At 44.7% G+C, this 18,051-nt stretch overlaps 2 protein-coding genes across 7 annotated transcripts in view; both read right to left on the bottom strand.

Moving 5' to 3' along the window:
* Nucleotides 1–18,051, bottom strand: part of SRGAP3 (SLIT-ROBO Rho GTPase activating protein 3) — a 575,259-nt gene that overhangs the window by 419,927 nt on the left and 137,281 nt on the right. The gene's annotated exons all lie outside the window — the stretch shown is intronic.
* Nucleotides 360–18,051, bottom strand: part of RAD18 (RAD18 E3 ubiquitin protein ligase) — a 30,425-nt gene continuing 12,733 nt past the window's right edge. Inside the window, exons 7-13 of one of the 6 annotated variants that reach the window (XM_064667067.1) lie at nucleotides 17,693–17,877; nucleotides 16,509–16,585; nucleotides 15,777–15,837; nucleotides 13,205–13,336; nucleotides 9,940–10,096; nucleotides 3,046–3,108; nucleotides 360–563 (exon numbers count right to left, since the gene is read on the bottom strand). In XM_064667067.1, coding sequence (XP_064523137.1) covers nucleotides 458–563; nucleotides 3,046–3,108; nucleotides 9,940–10,096; nucleotides 13,205–13,336; nucleotides 15,777–15,837; nucleotides 16,509–16,585; nucleotides 17,693–17,877 — 781 coding nt within the window. In that variant the 3' untranslated portion in view covers nucleotides 360–457. Of the gene's footprint in view, nucleotides 564–3,045; nucleotides 3,109–8,867; nucleotides 9,071–9,939; nucleotides 10,097–10,215; nucleotides 10,283–10,406; nucleotides 10,585–13,204; nucleotides 13,337–15,776; nucleotides 15,838–16,508; nucleotides 16,586–17,692; nucleotides 17,878–18,051 lie in introns of those variants that run through there. The other 5 variants (XR_010433337.1, XM_064667068.1, XM_064667070.1 and 2 more) reach the window with 5 other exon arrangements.

The following is an 18,051-nucleotide window of genomic DNA, read 5'->3' as shown; positions in this document are numbered from 1 at the left end:
ATAATACCAAGCAATTTGACACAGACATATATAAAAAAGCCTATTTCTGTAGAGCAGAATCCCCCAGCATCCCTCTGCCTCCCCCCACCTCCCCAGCTGCACCAGGGAACTGGGGCACCAGCACCTGCCCGACCCCAAGCAAAACACTGTCCTGCAGCTGCTTCCAGGAGTTTCCACGGGGTATGAGCAGGAACAGCAGCAACACACAGTCCTGCACTGGTGAGGGGACACGAGGGACAGGAGCCAGCTCACGTCCCACAGGGCTCTGGCACCCTGGGCCCAATCTCAAAGGTAAATGGCCACAGTGCTGTGGACAAACCCACCAGCCTTGTCATTAAGGCAGTTGGAATGGCAGTGACGCATAAATTCAGCGCTTTACTCAGTATTCAGACACACTGAGGATGGGAAAAAGCCAAGCAGTGTTTCCCAGCGTTGAAGATTCCCCATCCCTGCAGCACTAGCTCCTCTTCCGCTTGCTCCTGGGAAGAACTCCATCATTCTCCGGCATCCGCGGCCGCTGCGACTTCCTCCTGATCACTGTCAGAGCCAGGGAGCTGCTGCTGCTGGAAAAAAAGGAAAATAAGGAACAAAGGGGGTTGCAAGTGCCCTAAACACGGCACACATGACCCTGCTGAAGCGCTGGGAGCAGCACAGGGGCACCACACACGCACGTGTTCCTGGCCATGGGCAGGGAAAGGAGCTCAGAGCTCAGCTCATCCCACCCCCCTGCCATGGGCTCATCCCACTCCCCCGCCTTCCACCAGACCAGGGTGTTCCAAGCTCTGTCCAACCTGGCCTTGGACAATTCCAGGGATGGGGAAATATTGCTCTGCCTTCTCAGCTGAAGAAGATAACAACACCCACAAACCCAGTGTCGTGGTGCCTCTCCTCCTGTCCCCAGGAACCAGTTTGGAATACAAGGAGGAGCAACAACCTCCCAGATTCCTTGTCCATAACTGAGAAGAGCCTCTGGTGCTGAGGAAAAACTATGATGATGTTCTATCAGAAAATGTCAACTTGAGTCACTGTCCTCCTCGGGGGCACAGTCACCCAGGCACAGGACAAGGGCTTGGTCAGGGTTACCCCTGAACGAAAGCGCACAGGACTCCCAGCTTTGCAGACACCCTCCTCATTTATGGACAAAGAATTTTCCACTGGAAATTCAACAAGTGTTTTCTTTTTAGTCACAGAGTTAATTTTAAAGAAAAAATTGTTAAATTAGCCATATTTAAATGAAGCAGCTGATTTCCATCATTCAGCCTCGGAGCTTAAAATTCCACTTATTGTTGACATGAAAGATGCTGCTCATCTGTCAACAGCTTTTGCTAATTAAACATTTCTTATAAATACACTCTGTTTTATACCATCTGCTAGGCTGAATCCATCCTGCAGGGACTATTAATTTGACTTAAACTGGGAATTCACAAATGAAAATAACAATGGAAAACTCTCAGATGCCCAAGTCCACATCTGCTGACTGTGATGAGACAGGTAACGACATAATAAAGAGATTAGTAGGAACAACTCGTGTTTCAGAGCTGTACCACGATGGAAATGGAGTTCTCACATCCCTGAGACCACTAACCACACCCAGGGAGATCTGTGTGAATCCCAGCTCTGCCAGATCCCGCTGGTACCTCAGCAGTGTGACTGAACACACGTACCCTGAGTGCCAAAGGGAGGGACTATGTGGATCCATGGCCCTGTCCAGCTCTCCCCACTCCCACTGTCACAAAAATGAGAGCTGTATTTCTCCCCAAACCATCACTAACAGACTGCCACTGTCACCTGCAGACCCCAGAGTGGGTTAAGCAAGCACTTGTTGCCTGAGGCAATTTGGAATTTAGATCTCCTGGAGCCCTGAACCTGCCAAGTTTCAGGCACTTGTCCCATGCCATGTGCAGCAACACGCTGGCATCAACAGAACTATTCACATCCACAGCTGCTGCCAGGAGCAGGTCACTATCAGCACTTAGCTGCACAAAGACATTGCTCAGGAGCAGGAACTTAATTTATATGTGAGGGATTAAAAGCTCACTCTGTTTCTCAAACTGAATTTACACCTACTTGTCCACCAATAAAGATTAAGTTGCCAACAGCACAGAGTAATAAATAACTGTAGTTCATGGGGGGAACAGGAGATGATTCGAGAATTCAGCTTGGGGAATGGGGGCCCAGACCAGAGAAAAAAGACTGACTGTGGCTGAAGGACTCAGCTTATGGAGCAAATGCCTTCTCCTGAGAGCAGTGAGGTGTCCTGCCACAGTGAGCCTGGTTAACACACAGCACTGTGCTGCTGGGGGGCTGCTGCTTACTGAGCCTCCAGAAAGGAAGAGTTAGAGGTGATTTTAATGGAGTCAGGCATGTTCTTCACTCAAAGAGAAAGGAAGTCAACTATTTTAATAACTAACTACAGAGCATTTAACTCCAAACTGTCTCTCAGTGGAATACTTTAAAAGCACAGAGAAAAAAAGTCTGCAGGACATGGCTAAACATACACTGAACTGGGACAAACCCTTCTCATCTTGGATTGAATTCCACAGCCATTAATAGGGAGTTTTAAGAGCCATCCCAGTCTATGACCACATACATGTAACAGAAGGGGATTTTTGGTTTAAAGAAGATGTTAATGTCTTAGCAACAAGAACTCTTCCCACTTCAAAACAGATGCTCGATTCCAGCATGTTCAACTTGTCAGCCTTATATACAGCTCTGCCAACAGTGGAACTTCAAATACAACAGAAGATCAGATTGAATTTTCCATAAAAATCAGTCTCCTCATTTTTTTCTCAATTAAAATATATATTTATACTCATGTGTACTTTAGAATAATGATCTTCAACTGGGCATCTGTGGATTCTTAGAGCATCCAGGTATTATTTCTCAAGGATTCAAACTCACTGACAAAATCCTGCTTCCCACAACTGTGAGGATTCTCCAAGAACCTGACTTTCCAGAGGCATTTGCTTTTCCAGAATTCCACCAACTGCAAACTACTGATCTAAACCTGTCGCAAGGACTTCAGTGCGTGGATATTCCACTCACCTGTCAGAGGACACTGAACACGTCTCAGACTCTTCCACATCTGCCAAAATGTCCGAATTGGTGCTGAAGGGGAAAATAAAACAGATGTAAATTATTTTAGCAACACCTATAGCACAGCAGGGCTCGACTGGCAGTGGCAGCAGAACCTGTGGATGAGACCAACCCCTCTCATAGCACTGGCAGTGAGAAATAACTTCAACCTACAGGACAGGTCAAGAACTTCTGTCTCTGCATTGCTTAATTTTTAGTTATTCCCAGGTCTCAACATCATTATTTAACACACAAGACAATTCTCTCTGTTCATGTCTCCTTAGTGGTATATACAACAGCTTTGCATTCCCAGGCACCAGGCAATTTCACTGGAGAGGATCTGCAAGATGCTTTGGTGGGTAAAGGGTAGGTAAAGTGCATTTCTTTTCTAGAAGCTTTTCTTCAATAAATCAATAAATGACATACAACTTCTAGAAGATGGCAGGATTTTTTTCACCCTTTGCCATTTTGTCTGCTCTCTGAAGTGAGAGTCATCAGCTGTTACTGTGGCAATAACTAATACAGAACCACCAACAGGAATTCAGGTGGACAAACAGAGCCATGTTAGAGGACCCTCTAACTCGTGCACATACAGTCATACAGATATAATAGAAAAAGACACCAAAAATGGATGGGGAAAGTTTTGAAGCTCAGCACTGTTTTTACTCTCAGAATTAAAAGTCCATCAAAAGCTCATTTTTGGTGCACAAATTGGATTCCCAGGGAATGAGTTATTATCATATTTCCAAACTACTCTGATGTTCCAATTACATTTAAAAAAAGAAGTGGGGAGGACATAGGGCTATTTGTGTGCTTTTAGTCCCCTAAAATAGAAAAAGAGCAGGTTTGAGGCCTGAACATGATGTACTTCCCTGCCTTGAAAACCGCAGCATTATCATCATTTATCACCCACCGCGTTTGCCACCGCAAAACAATAAAAATGAGAAAACTTGGCTAACACTCAAACCAATACTGCTTGTTCAGAATTTACATGTGGAATCCTTGGTCTGTGCCTACCAAATTTTTTTAAAACTGAGCACAAAATGTCCTGGAGCGAGTTCCCCCTTGGCCTACACGTGGAGCTGTGAATGGGCCATCAGAGGGTCCCCAGAGAACCCAATTAACTCCTCTGTCCTCACTGCAACGAGACACTGAGGGGCTGCAGTAACTGCACAAACCAGGGTTCTGAACTTCCCAGCTGTAGCTAAAAGCCCTTTGTTTCAGGATTCCTTCCAACATCCCACTGCTCCCCAGCAGCCCCCACTGAAGCAGTTCTCTGCATCGCAGCTCTCCCAGATACCAGTTTCGGTTACAAAGCCCAAGGAAGGCAGGATTTGGAGCTGAGGTAATTATACACCTTTCTGCCACGTGCCAGGGGACAAAAGTGTCTGAAAATTTAAAAAAAAAAAAACACTTAAATATGCCACAGTTGAAAAGCAATTATCAAAAAACATTACCAACTAAGCAAAAACAGTTTTGACCACCAAGTGAATTCATATTTTAAATTAATTCTTTTTCGTCCCCTGAAGAAAACTCCTCCCCCCTCTTTGCATTTAATGATTAGCCCTGAAGTGGAAGAATATGAATTAAAAACCAAACAGCTGCCTTGTTGTGGAGGTTGTATCTATACATTTTAGCCCAGAGGGGCCACAGAGATCACAGAATTTAGAACAGTTTTGTTAATTTCTTCGGTATTTTCTGCCTTTTCAATACCCCACAGGTACCTACCTACACTGAGGCCAGGCACAGCAAAACATCATCAGACTTTATTCAGACTCCAAATCCAAGACAAATTCCCACAAGGTTTTCTGTCCTTTTCGTTACTAAAGGTCATTACTCTCCCAAGATTTTACAGACCATTTCCAGAGGAGTCAATTTTTACAGCAAAACCATTAAATTTCTGCACCTGAACTGATCAAGATGCAGCCAGCATCCTGTGCCAGGGTGAGGAGAGGTTTCAGTTTCTGCTCTTATTCAAGGCTCCACGTTGGGAAAAGTACAGCTTCAGTGACTCAGGCCATTCCCCAGCTCCACGTTCCTGCAGGACTGGTTTCCCTGAGCCCTTATGGACAATCAGCCAAGAGTCAGCTCTTCCTTTCTTGACCATCAGTGGGGTTTGATTTCCACCCCTCCTTTTTTTTTTTTTTTAAGATAAGCACACAACTCTCAGACAGAGAGAAAAAAGCTGACATAAGTGTGAGTGACATGTCTTGTTCTAGAACTGAGAGGAGCAAAGGGCCCTTTGCCCCTGTCTGTGCTGGGGCAGACGCAGCTCTCGCGTGAGCAGCCAGCGCCTTTCCCATCCCGCCCTGCCCCATGGACGTGCCTCTGCACCAGCCCTGGGCATTTCCCCTCAATGCTGGCACGAGAAATGAGCTCCAGCCTGTCTCATTTTGCCAATGTCACTTGGAGGTGAGTGCCCAGTTGAGGAGAGATAAAATAGTTTTCTCCATCTTGCAATCCTGCTTCCACTGTGTCCTGCCTGTGATGAACAGGATGAGCCCACTGCTAGAACAGCCCAAGCACTGGGTGATATCCAGAATTACCTGTGCATCACAGTGCCTTCCCTGGCTTCCCAGGACCTCCTCTTCAAACCACACACCTGTGGCTTCATCGTCCTGCCTTTGGAGGAGGGCTCTCGTCTGAACCAAACCTTACACAGGTTCCACTCACGCTCTCAGTGTTCTCCTTTACCCTTTCCAGGCTTCCTGGGCTTTCCATGGCATCCTCTGCAGCCCAAAAACATGCCTCTGAGGCTCTGCCTTTGGAAAAGGGAAAGCTCTGCTGGCTCTATCTGAACTCCTTCCCTTAGGAGCGTGGCAGCAGCTGGGCCATGGAGGCTGAGGCACCCGGAGCGCTGCAGACCAGCACTCCTGTTTTCAGGACTCAGATGTCCAGACCCCACAGCTCTTGATCACAGACCCATGTCCTCCTGGACACAGGCTGGATGTAATTGCTTCCCCCAGGCCCAGCTGAGGCCACTGATTGTCATGATGTCCCCGGGACTCTCTCCACCAAACCTCATAGCTCCTGCCATTTGTTACAGCTCACAGTTTTGGGAAAAAAAAAGTATGAATCAACACCATAGCAGAGAATTATCATCATCCTTCCACAATGAACCCATGTTTGAGGCCAAAATCCACAGATCAAACACTCCTGTCTAACACTGTGATATACATCATCTCTGAGCCAAAGTAGTGCAAGATTTATTAAGACAAAAATGTACTGAAGAACTGGAAAAGGCAGTTATTGCCCTAATCAACACATTTTCATACACTTCTCTCATCTGACAGCAATGGTCAGGGAGCAGGACAGCGCTGCCTTTGAACTCAGACTGCAGCAACTGCCAGGGAGGAGCTCACACAGCCCTTCCAACCACTCCACCCTGCCAGCTTTGCCAAAGCTTTGTCTGCCGGGTGGGTCTGGGAGGAGTGCTGCCATCCAGTGAACTCCTGGGTAACTGAAACACAGCTCCTATCTCTGCCTCTGCTGCTGCTGCTGAACTAAAGCCCATATTCTGCAAAGCACATAAATCCAAGGATAAGGGACCCGTTAAATCCAGACCCTGGATCCTGATCAATGGCTCCTGAGCTTACAGCCAAAACCCCACACATCCTGCAAACAAGGCCCCTCCCCTGGGCATGAACCTCCCCTGGCACACATTGCAGTGGCTCTGGGCACCCCAACAGCAGAGGCATTTACACAAGCTGTGCAGGCAGCACTTTCCCACCAAGATTCCAGAACTAAATCATCATGTTTCAGTACTCCAGATAAGGTCAGTGTTCTATTTTATCTGCTGTTCAGGTCTCTCACTCTAGTCATCAAGAACCAGCATTTGTCTCTAACATAAAGTTTTAAGAGAAATAATTTGCTTAAAAAACTGTGTATTATCCCCATTACATAAAATAGTTGTAATGGAATATTTCCTCTACACAGTTCATTAACTGGCTTATCGTTGTCCCTCCTCATTTCTCTCATTTCTTCTCTAATTTCCCTATTGTTTAAGTAGTTATGCAAAATTTGGCTTCAGTCCCAGAAAGTCAAAGAATGCCACAGGACTATTTGTATGGAGCACTGCAGTCCTGTGGAAGCTTTATGTGTAACTGTGACTTCAGGGCTTTGAAAAATTACCCTTTCAAAGCCCCGGCTGTGTTTTGGTGTTTATCTATTACGCACAGTTTGCTCTCTTGGTGGGATCATCAATCTCTGCAGAGCCCAGGCATGTTTGGGCTGATGCTGCAACCTCCATTCCTGCCCTGGATCTTTTCTCCAGCAGGTGTAAAACTCTTCTTTTCTCCATTAAAGCATCAACTTTTGAATAGTATCAGTTAATCAGTGATTAGTGTACAATGGATGAATTTCTTATCTTGACCAACTGATATGAGACTGACAAAGGACAGGCCTTATGAAGGAGGAAACAGAAGAATTACTGATTTTCTTGAAGCATCTTTTTGCAGAACAGACATTTCACCTCTCCAAGATGCAGATTGTTCTGTTATATTCAATGTGCTGCTCGATATCCTCGTCCCATCATAGCACCAGACCTCCACTTATAAGTGCTCTCCTCACAGGAACACAGCATGCAGATCTGGATTTTTGAATATATTTCAAGTTTTGACATTTCAATGTGAAAAACATTTACCCTTGGCAAAGGATATCCTCTTAATACTCAGAAATAAAACACAAGCCTCACAAAACCATTACTTAGTACAATAGCACAATGCTACTCAAAGCATCAACATATAAATCATTGTTTGATTTGTGCTGTATTTCTTTCACTACAATTAAAAAGATATCAGCCCCACAATAACCAGAGTGACCAAATACATCTTTTTTCATGCAGTTTATATGACTACACCTACTTGTTAGGGGCCCTGCCAATGTTGATACAATTCATTTTGGATACACCAGACCTCTGAGCAGTGTGCTGGGAGGATGAGCCTCATTCCTGGATGGAACTGTGTGGTCCAAAGCTGGTCCACGGGCACAGCAGGACCCAAGAGATCTCCAAGGGCCAAACCAAGACCTGGGCAGTGCACTGAGCCATCAGCCCTTTTGCTCCTTCAGAGCAGCTACCAAGGAACACCGCCAAGACAAAAAGCACATTTAACTCCTTTCCATAAGTGTTCAGAGAAGGGGTGGTCCCTGTAACCTTTGTTTCTCAGAAGACACAGGTAAACACTCCAAAGCGCTCTTCAGGAAGGTGCAGTGCAGCAGGAACGTGGTGGTCAGGGGAGAGGGGCCTTCCCTTCTCACCAGGCAGCATCTGTCACTTAACTGAGCTTTCACTGCTTCACTTTGGAGTTTTCATCTCTCTTTGAGCAGAGTCTAAGGCTGGGGGCTGCATGGAAAGCAGCAGAAGCTGCAGTGTGTGATGTCCCAAGGCTCAGGGGGCCTCTCCAGCTGCCTCTGCCCTGTGCAGGGTCAGACCAGAGGGTCACCCAAGCTCTGCAGGTCAGTGTGCCCCACTGAGGGCTGAGGAATCTGCTCTGACCCCACACACCTGCACGAGAGACACTCCAAAATGGGGTATGACAATGTGGGAGGGCTGCAGGAGCCCAGAGCACTGGGCCCTGTGGTAAAGGTAAAGAAACAACCAAGAGAACAGTTCCCTGATCACAAGGAAGGAAAAACTGTCATCATCTGCATCCTGAGAAACTGAGATAAAACTAATCCCACACTAACCTTAACAGCTTGTTACATATGGAACAGCAAATAAACTGATATGCTGTGTTTATCAATTTTACAGTACCAGTTCAGGCAGAAAGACACAGACAGCACAGAGGGGAAAGGCCACGGGAGGGGAAGGGCTTTATTGGTCTATAACACAGGTCTGAGGCCAAACAGAAATGCAGTGATGCTCTGGAAGGGCAGCAACGACCTTTCCTGCCTCCACACAGTGCTCTGCCAGCCAGCATATTGTTGTTTACTGACAAATATTTACTGTATGCTCCCATTTATTCAAGCAAATGGAAACAGGCAGCAAAGCCTGATCCTGTAAAACAGAGACATGTACAATTTGATGCTCTCTAACCCCCGACCTGATCTTCCTTTTCCAATGTCTCCCCAGGTTTTCACTCACCATTCAACATTTCCATCTGTGAAAGGGAACCCTCGTGACAGCTTTTTAAAAGTTCTTTATTTTCTGTTAAACTTTTTGATTAGATTGATCTGTTCATAACCAACAATAAAGCCAAGCACTACATTACTTTTAATATTTGCAGAACAAGGAGGAAGAGGCAGAGTGCTATGGCTGTAAGGGGTGGAAATTGAGAAATGTCACTCCTAGCTCAGCTGATGACCTCCAGCTACTTCCTCTGATTATCTCCCACTTCTAAACCTTTTTATTCCTGGTAATGCTGACCTGCATTCTCCTCTCATTTCCTTTATCAACAAGATAGCCAAATCAGCTCTCTTGCTTTTATATCAAAACCCAATTATTCTGTATTTGTTGACAATTATTTTTTCACTTTTCCTCCAGAAACTGGGGCCACACTTCCTTACAGCAATCCTACCTAAAAGACTTGGGCCGTTATCCATTTTGGGACCTCTCTAAATAAAGCTTGCAGCAGAAGGGAAGGTGATGCACTGGAAGGAATTCACCAAATGCACTCCTGATACCCCAGACATTGCACTCCCTGTTTCTGTCCCAAAAGGGACATTTACACTATCAATGCCCTACAAAGTCCTTACAATACTATTTGAGCTCCATCCCTCAAGCCACCAGGCATCCAGGAACACAGAGAATGGATCCGTGCCCACAGCCCAGCTCCCATCCTGTGAAGCAGGATACAGGCACTGCCAAGTTTATCCATGTCTGGTCTAAGCTGGCACTAAGCAGGGAGAAGACACCACCTCACTAACCTGCTTGTTGATCCAGCTGACAGTGAGAGTTCAGGAGAGGCCAATCTCTGGCCTTCCTCCAGGCAAGGAGATTCACTTCTCTGGCCATCAGGAGTATGTGAATGGAGTTCCTGAGCTTCTCCCAGCACAACAGCTGTGGGATGCTCTTCCTGAGGCTCTACCAAGGGGAAAGGCACAGATTAGAATGACAATACAAAATACTATTGTTTCAAGTTCTACAGCCAGGAGACAGATTTTTAAGAAAAAATAAAGTTATAAATATTTAAATACCAACACCTCATTCCCACTTACTTGTTTCTCAAAGCTTTCCCAGGTTGAATTTTCAAGAGTTTAATTTCTTTTCCTAGAGAATTAAAAAAAAAAACAAAAAAACACCTAACCACCCTCTGAGAACCAGAAATGTTTCATGTTTCATTGTTGAGTTTCAAACAGAAACAAGGAGAGGAATAAAGGGGAAGGATATGTGCTACATTTCATAAGATGGAACTTTATTTCAGAAATTGGCAAACACTTAACAAGACAGTGCTGTTGGCTGCTTGTGGTACCAATCCCCTTCATCCCCTGCATCAAGCAGCTTGACAGCTTCAAGTTTTACAGATCAAGTTAACAGGCTTGTTTTCAGTTGTGATTTATTTCCTTATGCACCTAAGAAAGACAATGTCAATCCAGATAATTGACATTTCCATTTCTATAGGAAAAATAATTTCTAGACAAACACATATGGGATTAAAATTGTAAAACCATTCTGTTGTTTTTATGTCAAATGTTTTGGTCTATGAAAAGATGAACAGTTCTCTGAAAAGATACCTTCTGCCTCTCCAAAGAGAAAACAAATACAGAGTAGAAATTAGGGTATGAAAAGATCTTTATACCATACCCACAAATACTTTCAAAGTAGTTATTTTACTAGAAAGATGCCCAGGACATTAAACCCTCCCCAGACCCATCTCACTGACAACTGTGACTGGGACAGTCACAGACATGCCCCTTCAAGGCCCAAGCTCTGACTTTTCCACTCCTCCAGCAATATTTTGGACAGAAAAGGCCAAGCAGAACTGTAACTGGAATGTGGAAGGGCTTCACAGTCTTTGGATTGAGCTCAGCTTGCCATTTCCCTCCAGCTAACAGGCATAATTAAATATCAGGGGCATATTTTTGTCTGCTGAAAACAACCAACATATTCCAGTGAGTCAGTTGTCCAACTAATGAAACACAATTCTGAAATTAGCAGGGTAAAAATAGCAAAGCTCTGTGCAATAATGCAGACCAGCACAGCCAATACTTATCAAATCAAATTATTTATCACCAGTATTTATCAAATGTTTTTGGCACTTTCCCTCAGGCAAAGCAAAGCTTCACGTTTAAAAGTTATGAAAACTGAAAAACAGACATTTTAAGCTTAAAGATGCAAAGTAAGATGATGTAAATCAGGAACAGGTGATTAAAACACCACCACAAACAGAGTCAGATTTTCAGAGAGGTTAAATTGCATCAACCAATACTACAGGAAAGGGCAGTAGGAGAGATGGAGGGGGGGAAATAAATAAACCGACAAAACCCAACCCCAAAAAAGGTCTGTTTTAATTCTGTACAATTCCACCACTTCCATGAGAAGCCAAAGGAAGTGGGTAAGGAATGCAGACAGAGCCTTTCCATCAGGCCACTGCTGGCTTGTTCCTTTCCTGTACTGTAATTCCCATTTAATACAAAGGCAATTGCTGCTAACAAGGAACCCTGAGGAAATAGGCTTTAGGCATCTGTTCCTTCAACCATAAACCATCTTTTTGTTTTTTTCAATGGTTTACAAACAGTCAACTGGGTGCAGATGTTTGGCATAAAACTAGGAACTGCAATTCCAAGGATTATTGGAAGCTCAGTGCACAAAGTGCAGTGGGAATTGTGCAGGTTTGCCGGATCCAGACGAGGCGGTGCCACGGACTGAACACGGCACAGGATGTGCCTGAGCCAACTTATCTTCTACCTGAGCACTCTTTTGGAAGAACTCCATGGCTTTAATTCAGCTTCTCAGAGCCTGTAGGGCAGCACACACAGGGGAGATGGAAACCTGAAAGCCACAGCAGTCCACCCTGCCAGGGCAGAGCTGGAAATAAAGGCTGTGGTCCCACCATCTAACAACACATCACCTCTGCCTCTGCTATACATGAGGAACATCTTCAAATCTTTTATCCTTGAGATTCCTTAACTTCTACCCTTCACACAGAAAGGATTATGCATTGAATCAAGGTCTGCAGGAAATGATCAGGATAAAATTCATATTATTTTACTGTTTTTCATTTCTTTTTATTCTTGAGGACTCTGCTGGAGGAGACAGTGCGGGAGAGAGACACAGATTAACTCAGCTCAAGAGCACAGGGATTTGTGAGAGCTGGGGCAAACTACACTGCCACGTTTTCCCAAGGGCACAGACAACAGCACATCCCATTCTGGCCAGCGGAATTCCCTCCAAAACTCAAGTGTCTTGAATAGATTATAAATCCACAAGTTCTATTAGGCTGAGGAATGTTCTTCTAAATCCCACATTCAAAGCTACATGTTCCCTGCCAAAGCAGCCATGAAGCACAAACCAAAGGAGACCAAAGGATCCTGCAAGGAACACGCTCAGAGCACACTTGGTAAGGTTTGATGCTGCAGGGAGGGAGGATCACAAACAGGCTGGATGCTGTCCCTAACTCCTAACAAGTGAGTAACTGAAGCCCTGCATTCCCACTCTTCACTGAGCTCAAGTATATAAACACAAAACAAGGCAAGTTAAAAAGAGAGGCAACATCCTGCATAAACAGCCTGAAAGAAGACCAAGTATTTTATTGCTTCAGCCTCAGGACAAACAACTCCTGGATCCAATCCACACAAATACCTCAGCAGTTCCCAGTTACTGACTCCCTCTCACAGTAGGGACCAGGGAAGGCTCAAAGGCAGCGAGAGCACTGACCATCACCTTCATTCCAGAGGTGGCCACATGCCCAGCTCAGCACCTGCAGCACACCTGGATTGGAACCTGAGACCCCTTTTCAACAACTGCCTGCAACGTGTCCCCACTGAAATCAAACCCAGATAATCATTATGGGTCTTGCTTATGTTCCACACCAAAATCAATGGCAGTCAATCATTTTAGGGTCTGTTTGACCTTTATGCTATTTTTTCCCTTAAAGGCTGTAGAAGAACAACAGGAGAAAACAGCATTTCTTTGGGAACCCCCCACTTCTTAGTGTGGATCCAAGAGGGGACCATACTAAACATCACTGACCTGTGGCTGCTGGCAGCTCTTTGACAGCAACTTCTTTGTTTTGAGCACTTTCTGTTTTCCTCTCACCACTTTTCTTCCACCGGTTATTTACTTGATCCATCAAGAATTTGAATTCCTTTCTGTGTTTGTTTCCTGAAAGGTAGCAGAGCATCACTAACTATCCCCACAGGACTAAGGTACACCATAAACACTGAAATGAGGTGAAGAGAAATGGACACAAAACACTGAATTAAAACCATTTTTGTTACAGCAACTGAAAACCAACTCAGCACTGCAATATGGTCCATGTTCTATTAATGATCCAAATCTGTGTCTGTGCTTTCACAGAGCTACCCACAGCCAAGAACGCTGGCACAGATGAACACTCCATGCTCCTGTGTCATGCTCATTACACTGCTGAAACTCAGACCCTTTAAATCAGCTAATAACGCAAATACTCTTTGCACTTTCAATCACTTGGTATGTTTTAAGCAATCTTCTGGTGTTCAGCCAAAGCAATGTTGTTGTTTCATCTGGATACTTCAAATTCTTTACTCAGAGGCTGGGAAAATACCCAGTGTCCTCAGCCAGACATTGTGGATCACCTACCCCTGGCCAGGCAGGGAGGGAACACACTGACAAGGAGGCTGGAGCCAGGTGGGGATCAGCCTTTTCTCCCAGGGAACAAGTGAAAGGACAAGAGGAAACAGCCTCAAGCTGTGCCAGGGGAGGCTGGGGTTGGACATCAGAGGAATTTCTTCACAGACAGCATTGTCAAGCACTGGAACACCTCCAGGGTGGTGACTCCACCACCTCCCTGAGCAGCCCATTCCAATACCTGACCACCCTTCCAGTGACACAATTCTTTGATATATTCTATGATAAAATAACACCAAGTCCTGCCCCACAGAAGGAAAAAGATTTGACATCAACTCCTTTCCCTGAGCAGCTGAAAGCACCACAAAAGGCCAAAAACTCCATTAAGTAAAAGCAAATTCTGTCCCAGATCCAAGTCTGAGCCACTGCACACTTGCTATGGAATTCCTTTAGCATTTTAGTTTTCACAGCACTGCTTTCTTTTGTTGTCCTGGTTTATGGTGTGAATACAAAGCTTTGCAAAAAGAAACGTCCTGGCACACAAGCACTGCTGAGCTGTGCTGTAAATCACCGTGGTGCTGAAATGCCACACCACACACAGCACAGCAACCTGCAGCATCTCAGTAATAAACCAAACTGCAGCATTTCAATAAGCCAACCACAGACAGAACTACAAATATTCAAACATAAGACAAAGCAGTAGACTTCTGAAGAACATTGCAAATGGAAAGATTTATAAGCAGAAAAGGCAACAGAATACATTTTTCAACAAATTTATTTCTTTTCCTGTAGATTTTTTAACTCTAACTAGAGACCATGAAAAAAAGCAGAATGGGGTTGACACCAGGGTGAGGGTGTCCCTGAGTCTCCAGCAGCAGAAGGAAGTGACAGCAACTGTAATTGCACCTTCCAGGCATGGACTCCAGCAGCTGCTCCAGCAGAGCTCCCAAACAGCACAGGAACCATCCTCAGCTCCAGCAAGCAAAGTATTAATTGGTATTTCATAAATGGCAAAAAAAAATACCAGCAGTGCAATTCACAATTTGCCAAGAGCCTGGAACAGTGCAAAGAAGCAGAAAACCAGCACTTTCTCCAGCTGGTTTGTCTTGCCTTTCTCGAGGCTGTTCACAGCCCCAGTGTGTTCTGTTTCATATGGAAATGCAGAACAAAAGTACATGGTGGGGTTGGGATTCTTCATCCAGAACTTACACCAGAGTTAATTTATTCAGCTGGGAATTAGGGACCTCGAGTGCAAATGTTGTAAAATAAAAGAAAAAAAGAAGTTCATTGTGCAATAAAGCTTTTTAAAGTCCATCTGTGGTACAGTGAAAAAACGGCCTTTGATGAAAGTTCTTTTAATCTGTCCTTGAATTTTACTGTACAGTTCTTCCTCCTTATTGCTTTTATGAGAAATAACTACCTGACACCAGTTACTACTTACCTCTCTGATCAACACTTTTTATTAATTTTGAAACCGTATGTTCCCGTTAAAAATCTCCTTTCTTTGCTTTTTTCCTATTTTTTTTTAGACTTTTAAGTGTTCAGTTAAGCTGCCTGAGACTTATTCTCTTGGAGATCTTGCTAATTTTGAAGCCATGTCCTTTTAACAATATAAACTCAATTTTTCAAAGACAGGAATTTAATTAAGATAGTATTTAATTTTTTTTTTTGTTCTAAATGTGTATAACAGACCAAGAAAATGAAACCAGAGGCAGGAAGGCCAGTCCCTGGCTGGAGCTCAGGGAGCCCTTTCAGAGCAGTTCTGCTGTGGAGGGTTCCCAGTGACACCACATGACTGCACATCTCACAGCTCAGCAGGAGACACAGACACCCTGCTCTGCTCTTCTGCAGGTCCAGCAAACATGAGAGGACACTAAGAGGGCACAAAGTGCATAAATGGAGATGCACTCAGAGGCAATCAGTGTGTATATTTTAGTTCAAAGGGAAAGAAAGTAAATTTAAGAGCAAAACAAAGTGCAACTTGTGCATTACTCACGATATTCAGCGTGGATCTCATCTATTTCTTCCTCTGTCTGGTCCTTTGTGAAGGTCAAGCTCTACAGAAATCACACAAATGTTTGTTTTTAACAGAAATAAAAAGATGATAAGGCAGCAGACTCTGAAATTAGAGACTTCAAAGTGAAGGAGGAGCAGTTACCTGGTTTTCCCCCTCCAGCTCTCAGCTTCTCATCAAAGACCCTTATACATTTCCAGAACACATCCATGGTGTCCTGCTCCACTTCCACCCAGGCACCAGGACCAAGCCAGCCCCTGTCACACCCAGCACATGTGGGCCATAAGATATTTCTTAACACTGTGCAACAAACAGGCTTCAGAAGTCACCAAAGTATCCAGTGTCATGGGAAAAGAACAGGCGCTATTGCCCCCACGGAAGCATGGAATTCGCTTCCGTAAAATATTCCCCACACTGCCATGGAGGGTCAAAATCCTCCAGTGTGGCCAAGGGGAACACTTCTCAAGAGCTTTTACTGCAGTCAAAGAAGTGCTCCCACTTCAGTGGTTTGGGCAGAAAGCTCAGCACTGCACCAAGGACTGCCCACGGCAAACGCGTCGTGTGAGAATATCGGGTTGGTTACAGGATGGCATATGTGAATTCCAACACTGAGGCTGGGAATCCCCACTATAAAGCAATAGGCAAACATATTCAGTGCCCACCCTGCAGTTTCTGCTGGCCACCCCTCTGTGAGAACAAAGATCAGTCACCTACATTTTCACTGGGTTTATTACATTCCAGCTGAACCCGAATCTTCTCGTTCTTTTCCAGCTCTTTAACAACCTCTGCAACTGTTCAGAAATAGAAGAAAGGGGTCACTGAAACAGGAGCTGTGTAATAAAAAGCTGTAACAGCACTGAATGAAACTACCATGACTTTAAAACACAAACAGCATCAGCACTCCAACAATGAAAGCTCGGGCTCGAATCTCAGGCAAACCTGCCATCTTTCCAAATCCCACTGAACCTCCCTCCTCCACACTACAAGTGTTTCTGTGGTGCACAGGTATGTCATTCAGAAAGAGTTTCCATTTTAGACTGGATGTTTCAATGAAAGATATAATAATTGCATCTTCTGTTTATCTTATTTTACCCCCAGACCACCTTCCAGTGTGCAGGCTCATGGCCAAAGCCCACAGATGAATCACAACCTACCCCAACGATTATGTCAGACACGTTCAAAGCCTACAAACAGACATAGCTGTGTTTCTCAACATTTAACGAGAGCCACAGCTATGCAGGACCCTGCACAGTTTATTTTGACATTTACTTTTTCAAATCTGTTCCTGCATTTCATCATCTCCACAGCACTGCCAGGTAGCTGCAGGCAGTTATCAAAACAAACACTTTCACCAGACAGTGAAGCAGTCAGAGAACAAAAGCTTAGTAAGCTGTGAAGGAATAAAACCTGTTCCAAACTGGTTTAAGCAAACTCCCGGAATTTGGCACCTCTGCTTCCTCAGAAGCTCAGCTACTCCTGTTACATAGTTACCTCAGGCTCAGTGCTACTACCCAAAATGCACGTCTGCATCTTAAGTGTGAGTTTAATAATTCACCCTTTGTGCCCAGGGTTTGAACAGAGGAAGAGTTTTGCATTATTTAGGGCAGAGCAGCTGAATTACACTGAACACACCCTGGCACTCTTCCTTTAGTCTGGAGGAACGAGGCAGAGACTTGGAGCCACTTCATCACCAGCACGGAGTGAAGAACCCCCCTGAGTACCCCCCACATTACAGGAGTATTTTGCATTACCCTTGTTTTACACAAGATAAATTCTTCCAGCTCCAGTTCCCCCAAACCATTCAAACCAGTGTTCCTCCCACCCCGAGAGCCAACAGAGGGAGAAATGCAGACAAATGGGTTGTGATGGCAACAACTTCCCTACAGCTTCTCACTTACCTGATTTGGGACTTAGGGAATCACACTGAGCATTGTACATGTGCACAAATTCCTGGTGTCTCTTAATGAGCTGCTGACGGGTCCCAGAGGTGGACAGACCATGTTCCTTGAGCTTCTTCTTCAGGTCTCGGTCCGACAGCAGGTTATAAACAACTTTAGACATCGGTTTCCTTTTGTGAGTAGAACTGCCACAGGAAAAGGAAACAGACTTTATTTATTACTCCTGTGAAAATATTTAAGGGCATTTCACCCACTCGAGATGAAAGATACCTGAAAGAAACTTGGGTTTTTCACCCAAGTACTGGCCATGTCTTACCTGAATCAGCAGGAGAAGTTTTAAAAGCATTAAAACCTCAAGA

This window comes from Pseudopipra pipra, chromosome 11 (genome assembly GCF_036250125.1).
Source record: "Pseudopipra pipra isolate bDixPip1 chromosome 11, bDixPip1.hap1, whole genome shotgun sequence".
Taxonomy (NCBI): Eukaryota; Metazoa; Chordata; class Aves; order Passeriformes; family Pipridae; genus Pseudopipra; species Pseudopipra pipra.
This window is presented reverse-complemented; position numbering and strand designations above follow the sequence as displayed.